This window comes from Penaeus vannamei, chromosome 17, assembly GCF_042767895.1.
Source record: "Penaeus vannamei isolate JL-2024 chromosome 17, ASM4276789v1, whole genome shotgun sequence".
Lineage (NCBI taxonomy): Eukaryota > Metazoa > Arthropoda > Malacostraca > Decapoda > Penaeidae > Penaeus > Penaeus vannamei.
This window is the reverse complement of record NC_091565.1, coordinates 18,140,076-18,162,575: the sequence shown is the minus strand read 5'-3', so window position 1 is coordinate 18,162,575 and position 22,500 is coordinate 18,140,076. Positions and strand designations below refer to the sequence as shown.

The 22,500-nt window shown below is 48.5% G+C and overlaps 1 protein-coding gene across 6 annotated transcripts in view; it reads right to left on the bottom strand.

Annotated features, from left to right (window-relative positions):
* CadN (neural cadherin) overlaps positions 1 to 18,333 on the bottom strand; it is a 284,890-nt gene extending 266,557 nt beyond the window's left edge. For all 6 annotated transcript variants that reach the window (XM_070132029.1, XM_070132026.1, XM_070132027.1 and 3 more), the window contains exons 1-2: positions 18,222 to 18,333; positions 15,845 to 17,221 (exon numbers count right to left, since the gene is read on the bottom strand). In XM_070132029.1, coding sequence (XP_069988130.1) covers positions 15,845 to 17,150 — 1,306 coding nt within the window. In that variant the 5' untranslated portion in view covers positions 17,151 to 17,221; positions 18,222 to 18,333. The remainder of the gene's footprint in view (positions 1 to 15,844; positions 17,222 to 18,221) is intronic.
* Between the last annotated feature and the right edge of the window lie 4,167 nt (positions 18,334 to 22,500).

The following is a 22,500-nucleotide window of genomic DNA, read 5'->3' as shown; positions in this document are numbered from 1 at the left end:
GAACTCCCCCTCTCCCATCCTCCCCCGCGCAAGACGAAAACCTCCGGACGCCCAACAAACAAACATCACCTCCCGCTACACAGCACCCACGCCGCCCAATCTACCCACACACACGAAACTACCACAACAGCAGACAAAACCACCGCAGCGGACAAAGAAACAATTATATCTGACAGACAGCCGAGCCGCCACGTCGCTCCGCTTCGGACAAATAAGGTATACCACTGTGCGCCCATACAGGTAAAAAATGGAGGATTAAAAGTGACATAAAGTGAACACGTGATGGTAGACCGCCACAAAATCCTACAGTTGGCAACATATCTTTTGAATATATGGAACATGGTGCACAGACCTGTTGTCAGTGGCCACTGAAGCCTCACTTTTAACTAATGTCGCGCGGGGAGATCCTGTCCGTACAGAGCAAAGATTGCCAATCATAAAAAACAATAAACGCCGTCTTGAGGCCAAATCATGCGGAGACGCAATCGCCAAAAGAACTATGACAAATCCTACGAAAATCCTACTCTGGCGATCCCCGAGGTCGACCTTCCTCCTCCATCGCGGAAGCCTTTTGTACCCGCGAGAGCCTGGTGGAACAGCTGCAGTTCAGATATTAGGACAAGGAGCTTGGCCCAACATGTCTTCGTTATTGCGAGACCCCTTCTTGCGTCCCAACCCGGCTCCCAAAAATGCTTTCGTTTTTCATATCAATAAAAGAACCGACACGAAATCCGGCGCAAAAAAAGGTCACACGCCGCAGCAACTCCTCGCCCTCTAATGTACACGATGCAAAATTCCAACACGGTTTAGCAAGAGGCCTAACATCGCCCATTAACAATCATTCACCTGACGTGAAACACCCATCACAATCACACTTGTACGATCGGTTCCGGAACATAATAGCGATGCCTCAATTCACTAACCCTCTCCCTCTCCCTATTCTCTCTCCCGTCTGTCCCCCTCACCCCCCACCCCCGAAAAAAGAAAATCCCATAACAATGAAAATTATACCACGTTACCCTCCCTCGACCAATCAGAAAGTGCATCATAATCATAGCAACAAATCCTAGCGCCCTTCTGCCCCTCCCCCCTCCCTCATCCCTCCCCCATCCCCATCCCGACGCCACAATCCCTCCCTCCCCCTCTTTCCTACAAGCGCTCCCCCTCGGCCATAATTTCGAGGCCGTAATTGGCAAACATCCGCCGGTGACCTATCCAGGCCTGTTCATTCCGGATCCCATAATTGGGAGGAAAAGGAGGAAGAGGAGAAAGAGGAAGCGCGGAAAGAGAAAAAATCAATAAAAATGGAAATCAAACGACCGGGACTATTTGCTATCCGGTCTCCAGGCGCTTCCCCCCTTTTCTTATTAATATCAAGTACCTTCATCATCAGCTCTCTGCCACTTTACTCCTTTCATTCATAGTCGCTCCCTCATCACCAATATATCGAAGCCAATTACCAATTAGGCCTATGCTTCAGAGATTCGCTTGCCACCCCCCCCTCTCCCTCTCCCTCCTCCCTCTCCCTCTCCCTCTCCCTCTCCCTCTCCCTCTCTCTCTCTCTCTCTCTCTCTCTCTCTCTCTCTCTCTCTCTCTCTGAATTCAAGTACGTTAGAGAAAGAAAGAGACAGAGAAACGGACAGGCAAGAGACGTAGTACAGACAAAAGAGAAACAACTGTCAATTGGCAATTGCCTCCGTCTATACTACTGCTCGCCTGCGCCAACTACGGCCGCCCGATGATGATATGTCAGCGCCATTGCCACTCGCTCTCGCAGACTGATTGTAAATTGCCATTACTATAAACAAGGCCCGGTTGGCACGACCTGCGTTCATCACGGCCAATTATCAGCCGACAACGGAACAAAACGGCAGGAATATTAAGCCGGGCAAAGGGGGAGGGGAAAATGCGGGGAAGGGGGAAGGGGGAAGATGGGAGGGACAAAGGGATAGAAGGAAAGGAGGGAGAGAAGGGAGGGAGGGACGGGAGGAAGTAGGAAGGGCTGGGAGGAAAAAAGAAACGAGAGGGACCAAAGAGTCTACGAGCAATGGGGTTGTTTTGTTACAAGGGAGAGAGGGCGAGGTCACGTTTTATAGGAGGGGAGGTCGCGCTAAATGAGGGAGAAGGGAAAAAAGGGAAATTGGGCGAATGAGAAGAAACGAAAAGGATAAACATCACCAAAACAAAGTAGCACAGAGAACGTGAAGTCAGAATGGAAGGAGAACGAACTGCATAAAAAAAATCACCAATAAGCGACGAAACAACTGAAAACAGAAGAAAGTCAATGACCTAAGACAGCCAAATAAAATCAAGCGTTCGAAGAAATCTCAAGAAAGACAGGAGGAGGCCGCCGGGGTCAAGGAATGCTGGCCGAGAGTAAGAAGGAAGAGGCGAAGAGAAGAGAAAGGTGAAAGAGGGTTAAAAGAAGGAGGTAAGGCGACACCGAAAAAACGCCGCCCCCCAGCTGCCACAACAGCACACACCACGAGGATTCCAAGCACGAACGCAACAAACAACAGAACTTTATGGGCGAACGAGAATGAGAGAGGAGAGAGAGAGAGAGAGAGAGAGAGAGAGAGAGAGAGAGAGAGAGAGAGAGAGAGAGAGAGAGAGAGAGAGAGAGAGAGAGAGAGAGAGAGAGAGGGAGAGAGAGAGAGGGAAAGGGAGAGCCAGAGAGAGAGAGAAGAGAGAGGAAAGGGAGAGCCAGAGAGAGAGAAGAGAGAGGGAAAGGGAGAGCCAGAGAGAGAGAGAGGAGAGAGGGAAAGCGAGGGCCAGAGAGAGAGAGAGGAGAGAGGGAAAGGCAGAGGGGAGGGGGGGGGGAAGAGGGAGAGGGAGAGAGATACAGGCAGACAGAAATAGAGACAGATATAGAAGATAGATAGATAGATAGATAGATAGATAGATAGACAGAGAGCGACATAAAATGCGAAAACCCACGGGGCCACGAGCTTCACGAATGATTACCTAAAAGAAAGGGCCGCGAAGGGAAACGAAGCTGACAAGAACGGTCGGGCTTGAAACCCTCACGACAGAGGGAATAAATAAAAAAAATCCCGTGTCTAGATAAAACAGAAAAAAAATTAAGAAAGCAATGAGAGATAAGAAGAAAACAAAACGAGGGGAGAGGACTATTTGACGGAACCCTCCGCCAGCCGCATCACTCTCACCATAATCACCTCCGCCACTGACATCACTACCATATGTCACGTGTGTCTTCACTTCCATAGTCTCCCGTACAGGTGGACTCACGAGTCACTTCCGGTTTGTGTGGGATGGTTGGAGAGGGGCGGCCGGGAAGGGGGGAGGGGGGAGAGCAGGGGAGGGGGAGAGCAGGGGAGGGGGAAAAGGAGAAGGAGAGGGGAGGAAAAACGAACATGATTGGGAAAGGGAAGTACGGGTAGAAGACGGGTGGGTGGGGTAGACAGTGGGTAGTGAAGAGAGGGGAGATGAGAGGTAGGAAATGGATGGGAGGAGGTGAGAGGAGGGAAAGTTAGAAAAAAGGGGAAAGGAGGGGAGGGGAAAATGGAGAACAGACAGGAGGAGGGGAGGGGAAAAGAGGGAGGGAGAGGAGGAGGGAATGGTACCGGCCCTAACACAACCACTATCCCTCCGCAGTACTCAACCCTCGCTATCGGCCTCACGCCCTTTCTCAGTGGCGGTTGCAGCAACGCGGGGAGAGGACAGGCCGCTGGAGAAGCACCTCCTTCGGGACGCTCACTCAACCCTTCCCTGCCCCAAGACCCCCTCAACCTCCGCCCCCTCTTCTCCTCCTATCTCCTCTCCTCTCGTTCCTCCAGCCTCATCCTTCATAATCTCCCTTCTCCAGCCATTTCTGACCGATGCCGGAACTCCCGGCCTTAACAAAATGTTATATTTCCTGTTACAGAAAATAACATAATAAAATGTTAATCCAAGCAACATGCATTATCACTGTGATTACCATTATCAGTTCGCTTTACCTTTTCTAAAACATTTTAGAATATTACAAACACTATAGTCGTATTTGTATCTGCAGTTGTAGTAGTAGTAGTAGTAGTAGTAGTAGTAGTAGTAGTAGTAGTAATAGTAATAGTAATAGTAATAGTAATAGTAATAGTAATAGTAATTGTAATTGTAATAGTAGTAGTAGTAGTAGTAATAATAATAATAGTAACAGCAGTAGTAGTAGTAGTGATAGTGAAAGTAGCAACAGCAGTGACAGCAGCAGCAGTAGTAGTAGAGGGAGTAAATGTGGTAGTAGTGGTAGTAGTAACATCAGCAACAGTATTAGTAGCAGTAATGGTAATAGTAGTGGTAGCAATAATGGTAGTAGTGAAAGTAGTAGTAATAGTAGTAGTAATAGTAGTAGTAATAGTAGTAGTAATAGTAGTAGTAATTGTAGAAGTAATAGTAAAAGTAATAGAAATGGTAGTAGATATTATTAGCAATAACAGTAAAAATGTAGTAGTGAATATAGTAGTAATCATTGTTACATCGCCATATTTTATTAGGTCCTTCCTTTACTACACAATCCCCCCAATTACGACTTCATTCATCATTGTCTCAAAATCCTCCAGCCCACCACCTCCCCGGCCGCCGCCATCCTCAATCCACAACGGTTAAAGCAGTATTCCCACTATCACGGCCAAAATAAATTCATGAGACCCAAAAAAGCTTCCTCGTAAAGGCACCACGACCGCCGCCGCCACCATCAGCAGCAGCAGTAGCGGCAGCGGCGTCTGCTGGCCGAGCTGGCACAGTCCGGCACTCCAGCACGCAGTATTGATCAGCGAGGAGGGGGTCGCATGGGGAGGGGGGCACGTCCCCTCGACTCCCCTTAAACCCTCGCTCTTGCTCTCTCTCTCTCTCTCTCTCTCTCTCTCTCTCTCTCTCTCTCTCTCTCTCTCTCTCTCTCTCTCTCTCACTCTCTCTGTTTTTCTTTTCTCCCGCCCCCCCACCATCTCTCCCCCTCCAGTCACCCACCCTACAATACACGCACACGACCGGCCAGACTCCTCCCCAGGTCCGGTCCTAGATATACTCCAATGCCCGCAAGTTATTTTTAGCTCTCGCCACTCGGCAATGTTACGATTTTTCATTGTACGGTTATGACAATACTTCCCTCTCATCCCCACCCCACCCCGACGTTAAAACTTTTCCCCATCTCGCCCTCATAAGGTACAAGAGTGGCTCAGTCCACCCAAAATCCAGCGCTGGGAATCTGCCGCGTCTTGCGCCCACTCAGATTCTCTCTCATTCGCATACGCACGCACGCACGCACCTACTCCCATTCAAACGTACAATCACGTAATATTGTCTCCCTACTTGCTCCTTCTCCACTGCGAACTGTGCCACTGATGGTTTCCCGATGTGCGGGGAATACCGGGACCTACGACACCCTGATCCGCACTCCCCTCCACCCCCGGCCCTCCACCCCCGCTGCCGCCTCTCACCGGACGCTTCGCCACAGCCTGCAATCCACGTTTTTTTCGTTTTTTTTTTTTTTCTAAAGACGTCATAGGAGCTCTTGCGGCTGAGAAAAGGAAATCCGTTTGGCGCGTCCGCACTGGTCGAGGGACCATCGCAAGCGCGAGGGCGGAGAACCCGATCTCGACCTCAGCGTCACGAACGGCGTGCCCCTCCCGGCCAAGATCTCGACAAAGCCCGAGTGTAATATCGGTAATGCCATAACGCTTCACCAAACGGCGCTCTAGTCGCCGCGCCTCATTCCCGTATTAACTGGTGCTCTTCTTCCTTCGTCCCTTTCCCACCCACCACCAACCCGCACCCCCCTCCCCCCCACGGCCGCGTCCCCTCTCCTCCCTCTCCCACCCCATTAAACGCACGCTCTCCTCATCACCTACTCCTTTTTATCATCACAAGTCTCTTCCCCATAACTGTAAATATCCTACCTTCCTGTCCTCGTAAACACTAATGGTAATATTTCCCGCTCCTCCTCTCCCCCGCCCACTGCTAAGCCTCCCGCCTCTTGCTTCGGCGTGGCTTATCTCCCCCGCCCGCTGCTCCCCGAGCGTATTTTTCAGCATTCCGCGTCTGCCCCCGGGGTACGCGGCAGCCCCAGCCTTACGGGATACGGATTCAGCCTAAGCTTGGTGGGCCTTGGCGCTCGCTTCTCTTCCTCCGGTCGCTGCTTGGTGTGACATCGCGTTTAAAATCCTTTCTCCGTTCTGCAAATAAATATCTTTTCATTCTCTATACTCCAGCCCTCCCTTCCCTGAGCTCTCCTCTCCGGTACAACGTTTGTGTTTCTCTCTTTCTCCCTCCGTTCCGCCTCTTCCTTCCCTACTCCCCTCTCTTTTCCCCTCCCCTCTCCCCCTCGGCCGCTTCACCTAGAGCGACCTTTCGAGCCTCCCCGCGGGCGGCATCTCTCTCCTCTCCCACACTTTTGCCAGGTCAATACCTAATGACTCAAGCTGTCTGCTGTAGGCGCAAGAATCCAGCCGGACTTTTGTGCCCTACCCCCTCGCCCCTTTACCCCTCCCTACCGCCAGACCCCACCACCCCCTCCCTTCCCCCAGACCCCCCCCCATCCCCTCCCTTCCCCCCAGACCCCACCTTCCCCTCCCTCCCCCTAGACACCCCCCTCCCTTCCCCCAGACCCCATCACCCCCTCCCTCCCCCCAGCCCCCACCCCCCCTCCCTTCCCCCAGCGGTGTGATTTCCAGCGCCCGCTCTCGCTCACGGACTTCCCTTTCTATTACTCGCAATTCTTCTTTCCGACATCATAGGAAAACACAAAGCAGTCCACGACCCTCTCAACCCATTAATCACCCAGGCTGATCGGTTTTCGATAATTCCACTACGGAAAGTAAAACAACGTCCTCCAATTATTTGAACTCTCATGTAACCTAGTCTTGCTCCTCCCCGCCACCCCCCTTAACCCGCCCCTCACCCCCAGATCAATTCCCCCTCGCCCCCCCCCACCCCCATCCACTGCTTTCCCTCCACATCCGTAACTCGCCTCCATGCGAACACTGACAAACACAAAATAACCTATTGATTTCCGAATGCTCTTTTTGTCTTTTTTATATCGAGGAGGCGGCAAGGTGACATTCTGTAACCCGGATTCCTCTGGGTTCCGTTTCTTCTCCTCAACATCATCTTGACTCGACATACAACCGCCTGCTGGTGTCACGCATGTTCTCGCGTCAATACCATCCTCACCAATTAATGTATACGCCCTCGCTCTTGCACTTAATTGAACCCGTCTCCTTCTCGCCCCCCCTCCCCCCCGCCTCTCTCTTCTCTCTCCTCCCTTTCTCCTCTCACTCTACCTTCTCCTAAAGAAAATATTCAGTAGGAACTTGAGATGGCGATCCCTAGATCCCCAGACTAATTCCAAAGAATAATTCTCGACGAACGATTCCCGTCTCTTCGCAAACGGGACCTCCTCCGCAAGCCGGAATGCGACGGAGATGCAAGCACGCACGCATAAGCATATTCGCCGCTGTGTGTTTCCGTATGCGACTGTGCGCCTGAATAAAACAGTAAAATCGAGGAAATGCAAATGAGCGCTTGAGTGGGCGTGTATGCCTGAGTGCCTGTTCCCGCTGGAGAGGGCGCCTGGAAGTGTGACTCAAAGCGACATCGTTAACCGACGAGGCCCCACCTTCCCCTCCATTACACATCCCGGCACAAGCCTCTTGGACGCCTCAAGGGGACGCCCGAGAGGAGGCCTCAAACTCTACCTGACGTTAAGGTTGTACACACAGGCTTGCTATAATAGGATTTCCGATCTAGGCGCGCGTGTTCCTGAAGGTACTTGGAATTTTTTTTTGTCCGACCCAATTTTCGCGTTCGGCACGTTGTCCCGCTTCTCGTGAATTCCACACCGTCCTCCCTGCTCGACTTTACCTCCCTCCCCCCTGATTTATTCATCTCTGTTCCTCCCTCTCTCTCTCTCTCTCTCTCTCTCTCTCTCTCTCTCTCTCTCTCTCTCTCTCTCTCTCTCTCTCTCTCTCTCTCTCTCTCTCTCTCTCTCTCTCATCTATCAATCTTTCTTCCTCCTTCGTTTTCACCTTCTCAATCTAATCTGCTCGCATCCTTTTCATCATCACATTCTCCCTCTCCCCCAAATCCGCCTCTCCCCTCCCACTTCCCCCTCTCCCTCCCCCGGCCCCGCATCCCCCAGCGACCCAGATCAACAAGGTCATTCCCTGGCGTCTGGAAGGGTGTGATTAAGGTCGCGTCTGGAGTGGGAGCTTCTCGGAACCTCGGCCGCGCCTGGAAAATGTTTACATGCGGAGTCCGGGCTTGCGGGGGCAGGCTAAGGGTCACCCGGGAAGCGGGAGGCGGAGGAGGAGGAGGAGGAGGAGGAGGAGGAGGAGGAGGAGGGGAGGAGGAGGAGGGAGAGGAGGAGGAGGGAGAGGGGGAGGAGGGGAGGAGGGAGAGCGGGGGGAGGAGGGGGAGCGGGGGGAGGAGGGAGAGGGGGAGGAGGAGGGAGAGGGGGAGGAGGAAGAGGGGGAAGAGGGAGGGGGGGATGGAGGAGGAGGAAGTGGAATAGGAGACGAATGAATAAGTAAAAAAAATCTATTAGGGAAAAATAATGATGATGAAACAGTGCGCATGTGACACAGGTGAATAACAAGAAAAGTGAAATTAAGTGCACTTCCAGCATCTGAACTGGTCGAACAGTAACGCGCCGGGCGGGCAGCGGCAAGGGCCACCGGGAGGAAGGGGCAGCCGCACCCGAACCGAGCGGGAAACAAACGAAAGCGACTGGAAGCGCCGGGCCCGAAGCCGTCCAGCGATCAAGAGGCAAAACCCAGGCCCGTCGCGTCACCTGTGTTCCGAAAAATAACGTCATTAGTATCCCAACAGATTTCATTAACAACGCGTAAATGGCCAAGCATAATTACCGCACAAACAATTTATATAATGCGGCCGTAGCATTAGTAAAATTACCGGAGCAGTCACATGGAATGATGCAATCCCCCCCCACCCCTCACCTCCTCTGCCACCCTAACCCTTTTCCCCTTCCTCTTTCCCTCTGCCTTCTGTTATCGGCCTTCTTTGCCTTCCACAGTTCAGTATATTGACATGCTATGACGATACAAACACGTACAAAAGTTAAACTGGGAAAAATCACGGCGAAAATAACCAATAAAAATGCTATACTGATGTTAAAATTTCCTTGACGCAAGATCTGCCCTGACGACGTTCCTAGAAGGTCCCATACAGCCCTGACCCCCCCCCCCCCACGCAACCATGAACTCCCCCACATGCTCCAACTTCCGTGAACTCCCGGTCACGCCTGATTACCGGTCTTCGTTATAAAAAACAACCCCGCATGAACGTCGCTTTCGAGAACTCACATGACGGCGCTGACACGCTTGTCACTCAGCCATCACGAGACCCTAGTCACCTACGGCGCCCTTAGCGTATCCACACTCCCAGCCACGCCCACTTTTCCTCGCACGCTCGGAGCTTTGCCGCCGTCTTGACACGCTGACAAACACACTTGAACCGAAAAACATTCCAGTCACTCTTGTACTTTCTCAGAAACGCCCTCCGCTTCCACACACCCTCCTCCCCTCGCCCCCTTCCCCACACTAACCCACCCACATACCCACGGCAAAAAGCCAAACGGGCAAAAACGTAAAACCCACAACAAAAACAATGTCCTAAGACAGGTACGCAAACCTTGCGATCCCATTACCTTCCATCGTGTCCTCTCTCTCCTTTTTCCACTCACTCGAAAGCGCCAACCTCACTCATTCGCACTCACCAACCCACCCACTCACTCCCCTCTCTCCCTTCCTTATTCCCATATTTCCCTTCTCTCCATTTTCCTTCCTACCTTCCTTCCTTCCTTCCCTCTCTCCTTTCCTCCTTCCCACTTTCTCTCTCTCCCTGCTTCCCTTCCCACTTTCTCCCTCCACTCCTCCCGAGTCCCCACTCCATTTAAATGTACTGGCCTCGGCAACCTAAACAAACAGGTCTGTGTAGCAACAAGCAAACCACCAACCCGCTTGGCCCCAAAGTAGTTCCAAAACGACATAACTTTTATCGGATATTGAATTTCATAAAAACAAGAGCCTGGGTTGGTGCGCATGCCGTGTGGCAGTTGCGGCGGAGGCACTGTGTCCTGGGATGGGAAGGGACGGGGAAAAAGATGGGAGTTGGATATAAGAAAAATGATAAAAGGAAAAAAAATAGGCAGAGGAAGTAGCGGAGGAGCTGGGACGGCGGAAGTCCTACGGTACAAAATATGGGAATGGCATAAAAAAAAAGACAAAATATAGAAGCTACTATTCTACACGAACTAAATAATGGGATAATATTCCCCTACGGCGCCTGGCACTGCTTCCTACCCATCCACGGTCCCTTGGCCCGCAATCACCGCCATCACGTGCTAGACAGTCATTTACCTGTTATTATCCAACCACACCTGCACATATACACACATAAAAGGGGTTAACCGTACACGTGCGTAGCGGATCTCACGCACACACATACACAGATTTTTTTCACGGGAATCTTCAGCTCGCCGTGAACTCGCAACGTTTGCATTCTATTAACTTTGCAATGTGTGCTGCTGCCTCGTGGCCCCGAGGGTACATTGCACGTCTACGCCGAGTTTGTTTAGTCTGCGAGAAGTTCCGCCGATATACAAGAAGTTTATACCGACTTTATTCAAAGTTATGGAGCGCCCGACCCCCTGCGCAACCCTGATCAAACTCAACCCTCGAGAGAATCCGTGGTCGACGCGACGGAATACGACTCGACAACCAGCCGGCTTCGTCAAAAAAGTCTACAAAATATTATGGCTTTTCACCGATACACTTTTCATCTACCTTCAGCCTACCCGTTTATAACCCATGCGACAGCACATTCCTCCCACCTAAACCCATAACCAATGTAAATGCTCAGCTCTAAAACCCCTAATCACGTGAGTGCCCATCTATGCGAGTATCTAATCAGCTTCTCTTCCCATCCATCTTCGCAAAATCCACCCGCAACCAAGATCTCCTACAACGTGTAACTTTCGTGAGCGATCTCTTACGACAGAGGCGCTCCCGGGGTAACAGACGCGATTCACCTGGACATACCTGTTCTGTTACATCATGGTGTCCGGCCTGCCCTCTACCCCCTCCCCCGCCAGCATACCTTGGCCGCACCGTGGGAATGGTACACCGCACTGGATTATCCTTTGCCCCTCCCAGTACTCACCCCCACTAGCCTCTACCTGCTCAGGAATCTACTTTGTGCCTCTTCCAATATGCTTGCAGTGCACTTTTTACAACTACCTTTAACTCACACAGTTCCGCCACTGGTGATCAGCTGATCTCGAGGGGAAATGACAGCAAGAAAATATTTCCGACTTCAAGCGTCTTGGCCTACTCGTTTGATCAGAAGACTCGTATCTCACATCGCGATAGAACCGAAGTGTGCAAATGAGACAACAACAAAGCCACCTGGTAACCACGAGACGGGCGACTCGGACGAAATCCACGGCCATCCCTCCCCCGCAGATGAACTAGCAGATGATCACACTATGAAACCCAGCCCACTCATCTAAGACGCCCACCATCCTCGTGACGAATCGCCTTCCTCTATTCCGCAGTTTCGATCCGGCTGTGACGTAAAAAAGAATTATTTCTGAATGGCCAAATAACAAATAAATAAAACATCAGGCGAAACAAAACGAATGCAAGGTAAGAATAAATACGAGCACCACCAGAAGCCAAGTCGCAGAAGCAAACGACCGGCGCCGCGAGTGTGATTCACACTGGGAAAAGCTTATGATAATGGAAGTTCTGGGAAAACTCCGAAGAGCCCGTTAGCAATAATACAAGGCCTTTTGCCAGTGCCACAGCCAGCAGGGGGGGGGCTGGGCTTTAGCAAGAATAGCGGCAAGAATGCGCACTGCTCCACAAAGGGCGACTGGGCGACTTGCACAAACAGGTAAAGGCATCAAAGAAATAAATTCCGCGACGAGAGAGGACGTCTTGAAACTGCGGCGCGTTCGTCTCCGCCTGACCCCCGGCCGAAAGCAACGTCCGAAAGGCTGGCTGACTCACACAAGCGCAACAAATACGTCGGGGAAAAAAATGCAACCGCGAGATGAAAGAGGCTTGCGAACATCAGCCCGCATTGCGCCGACTTGCAATAGTCTTGAGTTGCATTTTTCCCTTTTCTTTACCTCTTCCCTCCTCTACAATTCGCGTTTTTCAAAAAAACATTAATTCCCCTTCTTTTCACCATAACCTCCTAACCCACCTAAAGAACCCCCACCTGCCATCTGCCACTCATGCACTTCCCATCAACCATACATTAAAATAAACATATATTTCCCTCTCCTTTCCTTCCATCCACCACACCCAAAGTCCTTGCATTTCTTTTCATGTCCCTCCATGGTGTTTTTTTTTTCTTCCTCCTTTCCACTTGCAACCAAACAACAACAATGTGTGCAAGGATGCGGGGCCGGCCATCAGCATATTGGGCTCCTCGCTCACGCCCTCAGTCTGTCCCCCACTCCATTTCTGTCCTGAGGAGGAGAGGCAAGGTCGAGGACGAGGAGTTGGGGGAGGGCAGCGAGGAGTTGGATGAGATGGGAGGAATTGCGGGGAGTTGGGGGGAGCAGGGAGGAATTGCGGGGAGGAGGGGGGGAGCAGGGAGGAGTTGGATGAGTAGGGAAGAGTTGGGGGGGAGGAGGAGGGGGAGGAGGAGGAAGAGGAAGAAGAGGAGCAAGAAGAGGGAGAGGAGGAGGATTAAGAGGGGGCGAGCGAGGAGCTGGAGGAGAAGGAGCAGGAGGAAGGGGAAGAGGAGGAGCAGAAGAAGAATGTTGTGGAAGAGGAGAGAAGTAGGGGGAAGTGGAGCAGTGGGGAGAAAGAAGGGGTATGCGAGGAGGACTAGGAAGCAGAGGCAAAGGGGGAGGCGAGATGAGGTCGGGGATGAAAGAGCAACTCGTGTGAGGAAAAGAATAGAGCATCCGTGTATGAGTGTGAATAATGTATCATAACGACGGGGAATATGAGAAGGTGCCACATGTACAGCAAATACACGCAACAAACAGACGTAAAAGGCAGTGGGGAACAATGGCAGCGCCGAAGGATAGGGACTGCGGAAAGGGAAACCCGCTGCATCGCCAATTCGCCGCATCGCTTTCCCGGCGACAACGAACCCCTTCCCATCCTACCGGTGCGAAGGGAGGAGGACCCTTCGCACCGGTAGGACCGTGACGGGGGTTTCCGGTGACCTCTTGATGGCTTCGCGCTTGACCTTCGTGACCTCCCCAACGCGCCGGCGAGTCACGTCGATATCGCGTTACCGTGGAATGCTTGAAGCTAACGTTGGCACTGCGGGGGCGGGGGCACCAGTTACGGCACCAGGTGTTAAGGGTCAATCTAGCTGTCACAGGGATATGCCCGACGCTCGTATCGGCTTACGCTGGGGAGGGGGGGGGGGCGACATACCACTGTACACCCGCAACAGATAAAAAAAATGTATAAATAATCTCCTTAAGCCGCCTCTCCGAGCTTTACAATGCCCCTCTGGACACCATTTCCTTTGACACTAACACCAGACGTGAAAAAAAATGAAGAAAATGTAGGCCAGACACTATCATCATGCATGCGGCTTAATACCGAAATGACCTGTGTTTTATAAAGATTTCCCCCGAGTCGAACTAAAGGCAGGAGGAGGAATGCTTGAGAACAGAGGAGACAGGAAGGGAAGGATGATGATAAAAGGAAATCGGGTTGAAGCCAGAAGGGGGCGGGGAGAGAAGAGGGAGAAGTGGGGGTGGAGATGAAGGTAAGATAGTAAAGGTGAGTTAAGATGTCTTGGGAGGGAGGGAGTGAGAGGAAGAGGGGGGAGAGAGAGAAGTGAGGGGAGAGAGAGAAGTGAGGGGAGAGAGAGAAGTGAGGGGAGAGAGAGAAGTGAGGGGAGAGAGAGAAGTGAGGGGAGAGAGAGAAGTGAGGGGAGAGAGAAGTGAGGGGAGAGAGAGGGGGGGGAGTGGGAGGGAGAGGGAGAGAGAGAGAATAATGGTTAGATGAGAAAAAAGAGGCAAGAGAGAATAATGGTTAGATGAGAAAAGAGAGGCAAGAGAGAAGACTGCGAGAAAAAAGAAAAGATGGAGAAGGGCCAGTGAAAGAAAGAGAAGAGAAGAGAAAAGAGAAGGGAGGAGAAGAGAAAAAAGTAAGCGTGACAAATATTTACCTCGCAAATAAAAAGTTATCCGGCTCTGTTGACTCACGCCGCCTGCTATGGCCTCGGTCGGTGTGACATCCCGTGTCATGCGAGCGGCGAGCCAGGGCAATTCGCCGGGTAAACATTAGCAAAATTGCCCTGACCTTTACCAGAGGAAAAAAAGAAAACGGTAAGTGGACTGAATTTACTGCTAATTACCCGGGTCAAGCCAGGGCAAACAGCGGAGTAGGTCAGCGCCAAGTGGCATGAGGGAACCCGCAAGCAAATAGCCCGAGACCCGAGGGCGACGTTCAGTTAAGCTGGGGGACGCGGCTGAGTCAACCCGGCGTACGCTGTGCAAACGTCGAGCTTGCAATTAGAGGCCGGATAATGACAAAGCTAATTGACATTCATTCCAATTTCTCTCTCTCACCCTCTTCCTATGTCTCTGTCTCTCTGTCTGTCTGTCTGCCTCTCACCCACTCACTCTTACCCACTCACTTTCACTCACACTCTTACCCACTCACTTTCACTCACATTCTTACCCACTCACTTTCACTCACACTCTTACCCACTCACTTTCACTCACACTCTTACCCACTCACTTTCACTCACACTCTTACCCACTCACTTTCACTCACACTCTTACCCACTCACTCACTCACACTCTTACTCTATCACTCCTTCCTTTAACTCTCTGTTTCGATGTTAAATTTCGCCGTCCCAGCTTCCTTACTCACAATATTCTGATCTCTTCCCATCAATGACGTGTCTAGAGCAATAAAGAAGGGAAGCATCGAGAACGGTGACATGAACTATGTACAAGCACTTACAGTAGACAAGACAGACAGATATTAAACAGACACTGGCAAGACAGACAGACTGACTGAGCCAGGCGCGCGCGCACACAGTAGATATATAAAAAATGCTCAATGGAGCTCAAAGAAAAAAATAAGAACGAAACGAGGAGAGGCGAGGAGGGAAAGTGGGTGACCTAAGCCGAGATCCTTCGCGACCCGTTGGATGAGAGGGGACAGGGAAGGGGTGGGGAGAGGAAGGGGGAGAGGGGAGAAATAGGAGAAGAGGGAGAGGAGAGAAATGGGAGAGAAGAGGAAGATGGAGAATAGAAAGGTAGAAGAGCGGAAATGGAGGGGAAGGGTGGGGTGTCCACCTGCAAAATGAATGTGACAAATTGGTTCGTGGTCTCCGCAGAGGGACCTGTTCTTGCAAAAGGGTACCAAAGGACACCACCTCTCTCTCCCTTGCAACACGGCAGCATAGATTCTTTCCCAGGCCGGCTGTGAGGGAGATATTGCAAGAAAACTTAGTCAATACAGAAGCAATAAAAGGGAAAACAAAGGATGATGAGAAGCTAGAACCCAAGTGTCACCAGCACCGCCATGTGGACGACAGGCTAGCCGCTGTGAGTAAGACATATAAAAACTGGTCTCATCGCGTCGTGCGGTTGTCAGCCCTGCCCCTCCCCCTCCCATCCCAAACACCCTTCCCTACCATTTAACACGAGCGCCAGCCACCCCTTCGCGCCAACAATACGATCCTTTCTCGTCTGAATGATCTGCACGGGCACAGGTGACAGAGCTGATTTTATTAACTTTTTTACTCTGACTGGCCGATCTGCCCTTTCGTTGCTGCCTGCCACTTGTCGTACCTTTCTGAAAGGAGGTGGAAATAAAGAAGGGTCTGTACTCACCATTACGATCGTTGTTCGTGATGGTCACCCAGAAATCGATGGTCTTCTCAGGACCGAGCTCCTCGTAGTCCCACTTCTTCTTGACGCGCACGGCACCGTTAGCGTCCACTTCGACCCAGGGGTTGTCGTCGCGGATCTTAAACGTTTCCCATTGAATCTCTTTCTCGAGTTGGAACACAACCTTGCCCTCGACGGCCCCGTCGGCCTCGGAGAACACCAGTTCCTTCGTGTGCCTGAGCTGGCCTCGCTTGACCCTGGTGGCACTGCGCTTGGAGAGCGCGTGCTCGGGGTACAGGTCATAGTCCACGTCGTTGGTCTCTCCGGTGAAGAGGGAGTCGCCAGGGTAACGGAACTCGATGTGGGCCTTGGCCAGGGTGTCGGAGTACAGGGTGGGCTTGCGCTTGTCGAAGGCCTCCAGCTCCAGCTCGTACACCATGGTCTCCGGGGGCTCGATCAGCATGATCTCGCCCGTCTGCGGCACGATGGTGAACGTGTTGGACGGGTAGGCGAGGCGGTACACCACCACGTCGCCGTCGCCGTCGTGAGCTGTCACGCGGCCGATCTTGTCAAACCTCGTCACGTTGAGTGGCACGAAGAAGTAGAACATGTTCTGCGTGAACACCGGCGCGTGGTCGTTCATGTCCAGGATGTGGACGTTGATCTTGGCCTCCGCCATGTCCATGCCCTCCTTGTCGTGGGCGCGCAGGGTGAGCTTGTACATGTCCTGTGCCTCCCTATCCAGACTCTTGCGGGTCACCACCGTCGGGATGCCGCCCACGTGGTGCAGTGCAAACACGGAGTGGCCGCCCAACAGTTCGTACTTGACATCCTCCTCGCCCATGGCCTCCATCTCGTCCAGGCCTTGCAACTCCGTGCCCGCGGGCAGACTCTCATACACGGTGGCGTCGTACTCTGGTTTGAGAAACCGAAGCATAGTCTGGTGGTCCTTGACGGCGACCCTGATCACATAGACCTGGCTATCCCCGCCCTCGAAGGTGGTCGCCACCCGGAGGGTCACCGTCTTCCCCAAGAGCGGCACCAGCTTGGCCACCGTCATCACCTCGCCGTTGTCCAACACCGCAAAGTAATCGGAGTACTGAGTATCCATCAACCGGTTCACGACCTGTCCCTCTTTCAACTTGATTTTGTGAACGATGTGAGCGGGTGCCACATCGTGCGGCACTGCCACACTGTACATAATTTCAGGCAACACCTCGGCATTCACACACACCACGGCTACTGCAGCCACCAGGGCTACAGCTGCACGCCGTATCAACACACTGCGAGGCAACATTGTACCGTCCATCGCAACACACTTCACTGCAACATTCCACAACACCCTAAAACCACAACACTCCACTTCATAGCCTTAACAATCTGAAAAGAACAAAGAAAGAACATTAGTACCTTTAAGAATGGTGAGGCTCCTGCATTCAATACATTATACATGCTTTACGATATATTAAGCATGTGGTAATATATCTTATGCGTGAGGGACCATGCCGGTTTGGTGAATGAGTTCATTCATCACATGATACACAGTCTCACAATTGGAAAAAAAACTATTTTCATGAACTATTTATTTAAAAACTGTATAATTACACCATTTCAACTACTTTAAAAATGTTCTATATCTTGCAGGGAAAGCTCAAAATTCTATTCAATATGAGTTGTGACCCATGTCGACCCAGCACAGATAGTGGACAATAAAAGTCGGGCCATAAATCAATACACACTGCTTGTAAACGAACTACCCCGATCTCTACAACCCCACATTCGCCAGGTGAAATGTAAATGGTGTGCGGGAATTCCCTTTATCAAAATACACAGGAATGGGAGGGAAGATGGATCCAAAAATGATTTTCCGACCGCGCTTGCGTTATACAAGGTCTTCGGCGAGGGTGAATTCCGCTGAGTCTATCTTGAGTTCCTTGTGCTGGCCGGTATTTACAGGTATGAAATACCCTGAGCACCTGGGCATGTTCCAGCGTGCCCACCTGCTTCCCTCTTGCCCCGACTGAGGTCACACTACCGAGGGAGTTCAATTTTCACACAAAAAAATCTTTTTCTATCTTCACTTGCGCACCACTTGCTTTCGGTTATGTCTCCGCTCGCCGTTCCACCTTGTTCGCAACACACGGAAACACAGACTGAACTCGCAAAGCGCTCCGAACACAATAAAATGAATGTTCCTCCCACCCAACACAAGGTAACAACCACAGCAGGTACAAAACCGATTCTGCCGCCACTGCCATCTATGTTTCACTTCACATTTACGTTCCCGCTGTCGTCACTGTTATTCCATCACTTAAGAATCATTGATCAAAATTTCAGCCTTCCATTTCCTGCAAATTCGATGCACAGAACACACACTTACCACAGATTATCTCTAATAATCCGAGAGCGACTCACAACACCCGTCCACTACACTCAGCCATGACCGTTTGAAGTCCTCTGGCTCTTCCACCCAAGCGTCTCCCTCCCCGCATAGCGCAGGTGCATACGGTAGGCATCTGTTTTTCACATTTTTACCATATATTACTTGCATTAATGATGCAAAATATTTTTATTATTGGACTTTGAATATTTTTGCGCCTTTTTGGAATAGCAGAGTAAAGAAGTGGGCATCCCAGAAGCGGCAGGAAATAATGATAAGATAAAACAAGAAAATCGCATCGATTGTTGCCGGCGCGCATGTGCCAAGTGTGCGCAAGAGAACTCATTGAGTGATTTTTCTTCCATTTTTTGCGTTCACAGAATGCCCTAAAATGACGGAATCGTGAGTGTAAAAATAAAAGATGACGTAAATATTAGACAGAAACAAACATTACTGAAAATAAAGAGCGTGAAATAATTAGTTCGATGCCGGGGGGAGGACATCGGCGAGTGGAAGAGCTACTATGGAGGTGAGGGAGAAGGGAGGAAGGAGGAGGGAAGAAGAGGAGGGAGGGAGGAGGAGGGGGGAGGTAGAGGAGGAAGAAGAGGCTGGGGTAAGGGGGATAGGAGGTGGAGGAGGAGGAGGAGGAGGAGGTAGGAGCAGGGGAAGGAACGGAGGCTGAGACCCCAACACCCGGATCAAAGACCTGGCGGGCACCTGCTATACCTCACCCATTTTCTTTAACCAAGACGCTGATGATGACGTCAAGCGTTTCTTTAGAGATATATCGGGTGCAAACTTGGGCTATTCAAGAGCTTGCGACTAGACTTCATGAATTTTTCGCCCGTGGAGGTTTTAGATGGCAACGTAGCATGTTACATAGAAATTAAAATGATGTCCGAATACCAAACGACGCGCCACAACAAAGAAACTATCAGTAGTAAAAATATTTCCTTCAGCCGATTTATCGCATTCAGTTAGTCAATATAAGTTACACAAATAGGAAGATAGAAGATACCCAAGGTATTTGTATCGTGCAAGTAAATTTTGCACAATTGCTTGGATCTCGCTACAGCCCGCGAGGAGTGCGTGCGGCGAATAGAATGGACGTAAGACCCAATGGGCAAAATATGAACAAGGGTCGGCATTTTAGGGCACGAGTTGACCGGTAATCTTGCGCAATAAAATGACTCAGAGTTGTGTTGCTTCTTTGTCCGGAAATGGGAAATTATTGTTGTAGGAGTAATGCTTAGTTTGTGTTAGTCATTTGTTTTTTATTTGTTTTGATTTCCATCTTAGGTTGGTATTGACGTCTTAGTTTTGATGATCATAAACCGAAGATGCTTAATTTTTTAGTCAATAACGTACGTTAAATGGTGGAAAATTGTCCGTTGGAAATACTAGGAAGAAATTAATTTTAAAAGTTTGATTATTCACAGTACTGAATGCATATTTTTTTTTCTTCAGATTTGTATATGTATATACACTCTTCTATTTCTTTATAACGTATACATATGCCCTGGAATATATTGTGCATTCGAATAGTTAATAAATCAAAACTAACTATAACCGAGCACCGCTGGGAAACTCTACGGCATATCACTGCCATATTCGACAGGAAATTCCCGCCCAAACCCAAAAATTGTTATACTTACCTCTTTGTCCAGAAGTTCAGAATGAAATATATTGGTTCTCCTGAAATACGACCCTTCTTATGAATGCTCATAAATCTAAGTTTCAATATGCTCCTTTGTTCACTTTTACTGCAGAGCTTCAAGATACTATGCTATTTCAGTGAACTTTAACTTTGCGTGTTTCTGCCTTACTTTTGTATATGTTTGGTAAGTAGTGGTTTGCAAGTATAAATAAGGCCAGTGATTGCTTTCATGATATCTATTAGTTCAGAGTAATTCAATATACATGATTACACTTCGATTACTGAATGTATTGGCGTGTTACTTTTAATTTTGATGCATGACCAATTCTCGTTCATTACAATCTTAATAAAAAATCATCCCGTTACGTACCAAGATAAATACTAGCTAGATGATGTGTATTGAGTAATACGAAAGTCAGATGCAATATAAACTGGATATAATTCCTGCAGAAAATGAATGGACAGAGTTTTGTGGATGTCCTTGGCCTACGTTCTCTTTTCAAAGCCATCGAGTTTCATAATTCTTGCTATTGTTCCAGAGAGAGAGAGAGAGAGAGAGAGAGAGAGAGAGAGAGAGAGAGAGAGAGAGAGAGAGAGAGAGAGAGAGAGAGAGAGAGAGAGAGAGAGAGAGAGAGAGAGAGAGAGAGAGAGAGAGAGAGAGAGAGAGAGAGAGAGAGAGAGAGAGAGAGAGAGAGAGAGAGAGAGAGAGAGAGAAAGTGAATGAGTGAGAGAGAGAAGGGGGGGAGAGAGAGTCTGTCAGGCAGACAGACATAAACAGAAACCGACAAATGCACAGACCAAGGAAAAGATTTCAAACACTTCTAGACTTTATAATAAGCTCGAATATCAAAACCAAGAAAAAAAAAATAAATAAAATTTGATACAAGACTAGGAGACACTGACGACGCTGAACTATGCAAGCAAAGGCCAAGTCGAGGCAAGGGTGTCAAGGCAGCCGGAATGCACTGGCTTGCTCGATCTTGTGCACGGATCTCAAGCATGCAAGTTGTTCCCTTTGCAGCATTGTTGCATCCCGACGTGTCACTGCTTGCTTCCTTGCTTGGATGAATATTAATCAGTGTGAGAGCGCCGATGTTTTTATGTTAAAAGTAATGATAGTATTTTTTTGTCTTCGTGTTATTGTTGTAATTATCATTATCATTATTTTATATTAATGCTATTGTTATTGCTATTATTGATATCAACATAGTTATCATCATTATCTATACTATCATTACCATTGTTATTACTAACATCATTATTGTTATTGTTGTCATCATTATTATCACCATTATCATTATTATCATCATCATCACCATTATCATTATCATCATCATCATAATTACCATGATCACTATTATTGTTATTATCAAGTTTGTCGTCATTATTATCATTACAAATATTATTAGCAATAGTATCAGTATGGTCATTAGTATCATTATTATCTTCATTGTTATTAATGCTGTTATCGTCATTATTGATAACATCATCATCAATATCATTATCGTTACTATTATCATTATCATTATTATTGTTATTACCATTATCATCATGACTATCATAAATTATCATTATCATCATGACTATCATAATTATTATCATCATTGTCACTGTTGCTGTTATCCCTATATCATTATCACTATAACTATTATTATTGTTATCATTATCATTATCGTCACCATCAAATATCATTACTATCATTCTCATGACTATTATTATTATTATTATTATTATTATTATTATAATTATTATTATTATTATTAACATTGTTGTTGTTATCATTGTTGCTGTTGTTGTTATTATTATCATTATTAATATTATTATTATTATTATCATCATCATCATCCTTATAATTATCATTATCACTACTGTTATCATCATAGTCATTATTATTATTATTATCATTATTATTATTGTTATTATTATCATCATTATCATTATTAGTAGTAGTATTTCCATCCTCATCATTATTAATTTCAGCATCATTGTTATTACTGTTATCGTTATGATTATTACTATTATCATTATCATTATCACTATCACTATGACTATCATTATCGTCATTATCGGTAATATTGTTATTGATATCATTATCATTACTGTTATTATCGGCACTATCATCAACACCATCATCTACAGCGATATCTTTTATATGATCATGATTATCACAATTATTACTAATGATATTGCTATTATGTATTATTCCAATAATAGCTATAGAAATATGAGTAATCTTAGAAATAAGTGCAACGTTAGAATTATTAATAACGGTAACAATAATAATGAAAGAATAAGTAAACACAGATGATTTCAAAAGACACGCTCACATTTATCTGCACCCAACGCTTAGTTTTATCAGATTGCAAACAATTGTAAATGGTCGTAATTGCTGGCTATAATGATCCTCGTGGTAGTAACAAATATAAAAAGAATAGCGAAGAATGACAAATTACTCTTCGTTGGTAATTCTATGATAGAAAACCCAGCTACGTATATTTCAAAGAAGCCTATTCTAAGCATACTGGGTTTTTCTGCCGTCAAGTTATATTATCATTGAGTAATAATAGCTATTGCCCGCATTGCCGATTACACAGTTGAAATGTCGGTGATGAAAACTGTTGT